The 7,514-nt window shown below is 54.3% G+C and overlaps 1 protein-coding gene across 1 annotated transcript; it reads left to right on the top strand.

The window, feature by feature from the left end:
* Window positions 1-256: 256 nt before the first annotated feature.
* MED9 (mediator complex subunit 9) lies at window positions 257-7,332 on the top strand. The gene is made up of 2 exons (XM_036835816.1): window positions 257-524; window positions 5,404-7,332. The coding sequence occupies exons 1-2, from the start codon at window positions 304-306 to the stop codon at window positions 5,618-5,620; spliced, it is 438 nt and encodes a 145-aa protein (XP_036691711.1). The 5' UTR covers window positions 257-303; the 3' UTR covers window positions 5,621-7,332.
* The last annotated feature ends 182 nt before the right edge of the window (window positions 7,333-7,514 follow it).

Raw genomic sequence — 7,514 nt, 5'->3', positions numbered from 1 at the left:
GTGAATAGAAATAAGACGTTATTCCTGAAAGTACACCTCCTATTTCTGACTATTGAAAAATTTGGCTGTCTCAGGCACAGCCAAACCCAGGCCACCCCGGACCCGCCAGCCGCCTGTTGCCTAGTAACGACAGCCCTGGCCCCGCCCCGCGCCCTGGCCCCGCCCCGCGCCCTGGCGCGCGACCTCACAGCTTCCCTCCAGGTCTCGCCCCCGCGGCGCACAGTGGTGACGTGCGGAGTCCGAGACACTTCCGGCGCGCTCGGCCGCCGGCCCTGTTAACCGGCTGCGTGGGTCCCGGGTGCCATGGCTTCTGTCGGGGTGTCTGTCGGCCGGCAGGCCGAGGATGCGCTGCAGCCACCCGCAGAGCCGCCGCTGCCCGAGACGAAGCCGCTGCCGCCTCCGCAGCCGCCGCCGCCGGTCTCCGCGCCGCAGCCGCAACCGCCGCCGAGGCCTCCGTCCCCGGCCGGCGTGAAGGCTGAGGAGAACTGCTCCTTCCTCCCTCTGGTTCACAACATCATCAAATGGTAAGGCCCGGGGGGGCCAGCCCGCAGGCCCCCAGCTGCCAGTCACGTTTCCGAGCTCCGGGGGCGCCCCGCGGCACAAAGGAGGAGGCCGACCCGGAGGGGAGCGGCCTCGCCGAGACCACCCCCAGTCGTCCCAAGAGTTCAGCAGACTCTGGCCCTGGGAGTTGCCAGGCCTCGTGCTGGCAGGCCCCGCTACGGTCAGACCACTCGTGTGCAGCCTGGTGGCCTGAAGCCAGTCAGGCTTCTCTGAGCCTGTTTTCTCACCTGTGATTAGGGGTATAATACTCACTTCGGCGTCCTTCCCAACAGATCCAACAGATGTGGATCATATTCTGTGTGTGGCACACTGCTAAGTGCTGTGGGGTGTACAGGTGAAAGGGCGGACTTTTCACGCCCACGTTGGTAACCAGTTAGAAGGGAAAACCATGAGAGAGAATAACCCATAATGCAAAGAGATTATAGGGGTGATGATGGGAACATTACAGGAAACGGGTGCTGGCCGCCTGCCAGCGCTTACGGTGCCCTAACATGGTGTCACGGGGTGATTGTCTCCTTTTGGCCAGTCTTCAGGTTACCTGACTTTTCAAACTGACCCTTAGAAGAGAAACACACACACACACACACACACACACACAACCAAAGTCTCCCCAGTCCCCACATTTGCCCAAATTATTTTTTTACCGTTATTTATGGTAACAAAGTGTAAGCCCCTGGGCTTAAAATTTTTATTCAGCCATTAAAAACCAAAACAAAGTAAATTACTACAAAGTTACTTTTACAGTAATATTCAAGTGAACATCAGTTGTGCTCCTGGATGTTTTGCTGAAATGGAATTGCCACTCACAACATGAAAATATTGTTACTGGCCCAGCTGGGTTTTTTTTTTTTTTGGTTGGGTTGGGTCTTCGTTGCTGCGTGCGGGCTTTCTCTAGTTGCCATGAGCAGGGGCCACTCTTCGTTGTGGTGCGCGGGCTTCTTATTGCGGTGGCTTCTCTTGTTGCAGAGCACGGGCTTCTAGGCACACAGGCTTCAGTAGTTGTGGCGCACGGGCCTAGTTGCTCCGCGGCATGTGGGATCTTCCAGGACCAGGGATTGAACCCATGTCCCCTGCATTGGCAGGCGGATTATTAACCACTGCACCACCAGGGAAGTCCCTCCACCGCTTTTCAAACAGCTGCAAAGCATTTGTTCTCACAGTAGACCTTGACTTCATCTGGCTTCACTTGGTGCGAACATACTGTTTATCGGGTAAGGCAGACTGTTCTGTCCTCATGAGCCTGTGATCATCAAGTAGCACTTCTAGGCTGCAGTGACATAGCGAACACAAACGCAAATGCAGACCCTGCAATCCCAGGGCAGTGCTTGATTATAAAAGCGTTATCCAGATCAACCCAAATATACTTATTCTGGTTTTAGGGAAAATAGGGAAAAATGAAAATACATGGTGTATATTCTTGCACCCTGATAGAGCAGTTGGGTTGGGCTGCACTTAAAGATGGAGAAGTAACGTACACGAGAGAGAACATGGGCTTTGAAGTCAGATAGCCTTGAATTCGGATCTGCATGCTGACGCTTGCTTGCCTTGTAATCTTAGTAAATACGTAGCCTTTCTAGGCCTTAATTTTTTTATCTCTGATATGTGAATAATAATCATGAACTTCAAATGATGGGTTCAGATGATAGCTTTATAATGTGCTGGCCTTGGTGAAGCAGCTGCTCTGCGCCTCCTTTTCTCCTGTGAACTGGGCCTAGTGATACTTACGTCATAAGCTTGTTGTGAGGCGCTCTCAAGAGCATCCTCCTGTGAGAGATGGCGGCTTGGTCACATGTGCTTGTCTCTGTGCCCTCTGAAAGGACAGTGAAGAGTGGAGGGATTCTGTCTTGGGCAGACAGCAGGGAGCCCGGGAGGTCGGAGGCTGTTTGCGGGTGGTCCTGAGGTTGCGCGTACACACACACACGCACACAAACACACAGAGAGTGAACTTGCCTGGGAGCCAAGGAGCCATCTGAAGGTTTTGCGCTCAGGCTTGGGTTTTGTAAAGGTAGATGGGACAGAGGGTTTTAGGCGGAGGAAAGGACTGGGTCCACAGGAATAGTGGGAGGAGGTGCAGGGGTGCCCTGAGGGGGGTGGCAGTGCTGGCGGGGGGCGAGGGGGCGCACGGTACACAGGGGTGTAGGTGTGGGGTGTCATCGCCATTCGGATTGCAGGCGATCGGTGGCAAACATGCGCGTCCCCATCAACAGCCAAGTAATCTAGCCGTATAATTGTGTACATCTTAACACGGACAGACCTCCAAGGTGCATTTTACATGAAGAAAGCAAGAATCAGAACCATGTGTGTAGTGTGGCCACAGTTTTGTCAAAACAAATTGAAGAGTATGTGTGTGTTTGTGTGCTACTGACTATCTTGAAGCGATATTAAACAATACGCACCACGTGTTAACAGAGCTTACCTGGGACAAGGGATTAAAGGGACTTCCCTTTTCTAAGCCTTGGTTGTCTGTCATTGAACATTTTTTTCCCTCAGGCACCTATTACTGTCGTAATTTAAAAGCCCTACTCTTTTAGAAAGATGCCAGCCACTGACATTAGTGTGGGAAGAAGACTGGTCCCAGGGCCGGTCGGCAAGGAGGACGGGGGCCTGTGGGAACGTGAGGCCGAGGGGGTCGGAGGTTTTGAGGAGGAAGAAATGGTTTCCCATTTCTTTCCCGAGTCGGGTGCCACCAAGAGATCAAAGAAGTGCCTCTCGGGTTTGGGAGGACGTGACTTCAGTGACCTGGTGGTTCCTTCTGCTTCTGAGTCACCAGGGGACACACCTGCCCAGCTGACGCCAGTTTGCACCTGCAAGTGAAGCATCGTTCTAGGCTCACCCGCTAGACCTGTGCAGTGTGCCCGAGTCCGTGTCCCCCACCGGGATGACACCGCGCGTCACCCGGGCCTGCCCAGAGGACCATCAGGAAGTGGCCCGTCACTCGAGCCATGTGGTGGTGTCCTGAGCACCCTCGCCTTGCCCTGGTTTGTGGATTTTGTGCTTCTCCACCCAGCCTGGTCTCCTTTGTTTCCTTCTGGGTCAGGTGCCGACCAGCACTGGCCACAGAGGCGGAACCCCTGGAGCGCCCGCTTGCTCCCTGGTACCCAGGCCATCTCTTCTCTCGGCTGGAGTCAGGGTCCCGCTGCCTCCCGCTCGGGCAGCCTGAGAAGCTTGCACAGCCGCCCCCCAGCTCAGCTTCCCTCCGGGTGGGCTTTGCACATGGCTCCTAATTTCCTCCCCCCCCTTTTTTTTTTGCATTTTTTTATTGAAGTCTAGTTTATTTACAATGTTGTGTTGATTTCTGCTGTACAGCAAAGTGATTCAGTTACATGTATGTGTACATTTTTAAAATATTTTTTTCCATTATGGTTTATCATAGGATATTGAATATAGTTCTCTGTATTATACAGTAGGACCTTGTTATTTACCAAATTTTTATTTTGTATATTTTTGTTTGTTTTTACCTTGTCCTTTGAGACTTGTGTGATGTGAATCAGTTTTCTTAAAACTATTTTAATTTCAAAACTCCCTTGGGACTTAAATTCGTAACGATGTGTTAGCACATATGCCATCCAAGTGGAATGATTTCAGAAGCCCAGGTGGTGTCTGTCCAGCGTTGTAGATCTGAGCTGAGACATAAAAGAATTAGAATATAAGGTGCTCCCTTGAAGCTGGGGTAAGGTGTACCACTGATGGTGTGTGTAAATTGAGGGCCTCAAATGACAAGAGGAAATGTTTGGTTGGCCATTCGTTCCCTAGAATAAACTATTGATTCTCCAAATCTTGCTTCCGAGTTCAAGCTATTGATAAATAGTGAGCAGGCCTGGTGCGTCTCATTTGTCAGGAATGAGCTGTAACCGGCGGATCACCAGGAAAGATGGATATTCTGTCTGCGTAAGCAGAGAAATGATTAATAATAAACATGAATTAGCACCATCTGGGTTGAAATTTCCCATCAGGGATGAACGTTTATCATTGACAGTTTTCCCCTCTCACGCTACTCAGTGGGTGACTTTGAAAACAGCCTGTGAATCGGCTTTTAGATTTTAGTCTCAACTGCCTTGTTTTCAAAAGCTCATCCATCCATTTACTAACTTTCAAAAAATTTATAGGAGCAACTGACAGGCCATTTCTTTGATCGTAGGTGAAGGTTTTTGTTCTTGTTGTTTGCTTTTAATTTAGTCGTGACAGGGAGCATGGATCTCTGGGCAGCTAATAATAGCTGTGAGGTGAAGAGTACGATCCTGCCTTGAAAATGAGCGTGACCGGAAGGCGAGGAATTTACACGAGTGTGGTGGGAGAGGACGCGTGCCTGCTGAACATTTTCCAGTAGCTTGTAACTAGTTTAAAATTTATGAATAGCTCTATGGAAATTAGGATGTGTGTTAACAGGTTCAAGCATCTGAACGTCAGCTAAAATTATCTTTTGCTCGTTGATAGTCTCCTGATTGGCCTGGAATGTCTCAAATTAGAAGAAATGTGGTATTTCAGCAAGCGTTACTTGCCATTTGTTACATGACATTGGTAATAGTTTTTCATTCATTCAGCAGACACTTAGGAACTTATTTGCCAGGCGTCCACTCTTTCAGCAAATGTCGCCTCAGTGTGTGCAGTGCCCACGGCCCGGGCTGGGGAAGCAGCTCTGCGGGAGGGCTCAGCGTCTGGCGCGCGCATGCTGGCGGGTGGGGTGCCGCCTGCACTGCAGCTGCACAAGCAAGAACCCGCCCCGTCCCCCGGGCGCACAGCCCAGCCCAGTGGGGGACGCAGGCGACAGGCGTTCTGACGTGGGGATGCGAGGATGGAGCTGTCTGGGCTGATGGTGCTAACACCTGCCCTCTGCCTCCGCAGCATGGACAAGGACAGCCCTGACGTCCACCAGGACCTGAACGCCCTCAAGACCAAGTTCCAGGAGATGCGCAAGGTGGTCAGCGCCATGCCTGGCATCCACCTGAGCCCCGAGCGGCAGCAGCAGCAGCTGCACCGCCTCCGCGAGCAGGTCCGGACCAAGAACGAGCTCCTGCAGAAGTACAAGAGCCTGTGCATGTTCGAGATCCCCAAGGAGTAGATGAGCTGGCCTCCGGGACGAGCGGGGCGCGGGCCCCCTGTCTCCAGCCCTGTGGAGGGGTCTCTGACACTGCCTGCTCAGCTGAACGCGGCCCTGACTGCGGAGCCGGTGTGCGTGCTGGCTTCCCCGGGCGCCTTGTGTGCTGCCCCCACGGTCCGGGTGCATAATGCCTGTGCGCCTGCTGCCGGAAGGAGGAGGGGGGCTCCTGAGGCGGGGGGCGGGGCCTTCAGGCGGGGCTGGCAGGTCCCGGCAAAGCAGGAAGGGAGGCGGCCGCCCTCTGCCCCTCCCCTCCGCTCCCGGCCCAGGTGGTGGGTAGCCCGGTGGCCAGTGCTGAGCGAGCAGCAGGGCGCGTGGAGGCCACTGGGCAGTTAGGCCCGCGCTCACGTGGCGAGGGTTTAGGATGGAAGAAGGCCTTGGGAGACTGGCACTGTGCCTAAAGACTGGAGGGTGGCTTTTTGCTCTGGAATAGTTGTTTCCTTCTGTGTCTGAGGGGTGGGTGTCACTGTCCGTGGGCTGCCCACCCAGGGCCCTGCCGGCAGCCCCGCCTCCAGGTTTCTGCCTCCCACGTGTGGGTGGGTGGCAGAGACTCCTGCTCCTCTGTCCCTTGTCACCTTCAGGCAGCTCATTGAGCCATTTCATGCCCAAAAATGGCCAGACCACCTCAGACCACGTCGTCTCGGCGGCCGTGGTCTCCAGGTGAACAGACCCTTCTTCCAGCTTCTCAGAGTCCTGTTCCTGGTTTAACCACGACTTCCCCTCTGGCCTTCTCACTGCGTGCAAACAGGTGGTCATGATGCGCTTTTCGCTCAGAGCCACGGTTCTGATGGCCCCTCGGGGTGGGGAGAACTGGACCTGGCAGTCATACGGCCAAGGCCTGGTTCATAGATGCTTATAAATACCTTTGTTTCTCGTAAGCGGACGTTGTGTTAGTGTGACCAGACTGAGGTAAGGGCATCTCTTTCCTTCGCCTCTGAAGGATGCGGGAGAGGTGGCTGAATATCATTTCGATCTAGAAATGGGCTCATAACCTGTGCTGACCGAGTCGGGGCTTAACAGCTGCCTGCCAGCTGGCAGGAATGTAGGTTGAAGATGTTCTGAGCAGGGGTTCTGTCCACGTCTGCCGGCAGCCACCTGTCAGGTGTGCAGGGGGGGTGTCAGGTTTCAGCGGCCTTGGCCAGAGGCACAGGCTCTGAATTTAAGTGGGTGTCACCTGTTAGCCCAGCTCTACCGTGGGGCTGTTATCAACTGAATCAGTTATTTTCTTGACGTTTCAGAGTAGTGTGTGGGCCGGTTTTAAGGCTCCGACCAAATACTATGGGACATGAAGCTCAGAAATACCAGGCGGCCGGGCTCTCCCGGAAGGCTGCGGCGGACACGGGCTCCCCATGGGCCTCTCCTGTGCTCCAGAGTTGTGACTTGTGACACTTTTCAAGCGTGTGATTAAAAGAACTTGAGCTCTGCTGTCAGGACGTCTTGGGTTTGTACTGAGAAATTCACAGTAGGACATCCCCTTTGGATTGTTGAGAGGAAAACCTCTGCTTTGCTCGGAGGAGACAGAAGGAACTGTGGGCACCTCCAGTCTGTGCCCCCGCGCCAGCCCCCAGCACACACGGCCACGTCAGCTGGACCAGCGTGAACGTGGGCTGACCCTCCCGGGAGTGGCATCCATCCCCAGGCTGCAGCTGGCCCGCGGGCGCCGTCCTGCCTGTGGTCAGCCCCCGGGGCTGCCATTCCTCCTCTCAGGGGGGGTTGGGCCCTGGGGGGGGCAGTCCCCCACAACGGTTGAAAGCCCTCCCCGGGACAGCATTGACGCCTCACTTGGATTCCCGTTGGCGGGCACCATGTAAGACGTCGCCCGTGGCCCTCACAGCAACCCCAAGCAGAGGCGTCTGCT

The sequence above is a fragment of the Balaenoptera musculus genome, chromosome 20 (assembly GCF_009873245.2).
Source record: "Balaenoptera musculus isolate JJ_BM4_2016_0621 chromosome 20, mBalMus1.pri.v3, whole genome shotgun sequence".
Classification (NCBI taxonomy): Eukaryota; Metazoa; Chordata; class Mammalia; order Artiodactyla; family Balaenopteridae; genus Balaenoptera; species Balaenoptera musculus.
The sequence above is the reverse complement of the archived record's forward strand: the minus strand, read 5'-3'. Positions and strand labels throughout refer to the sequence as shown.

Excerpts from the sequence above, each read along its gene's own strand:
- MED9 (XM_036835816.1), top strand. The coding sequence starts at position 304 with ATGGCTTCTGTCGGGGTGTCTGTCGGCCGGCAGGCCGAGGATGCGCTG. Across the intron at positions 525-5,403 it reads GTTCACAACATCATCAAATG|CATGGACAAGGACAGCCCTG; the intron begins GTAAGGCCCGGG and ends CTGCCTCCGCAG.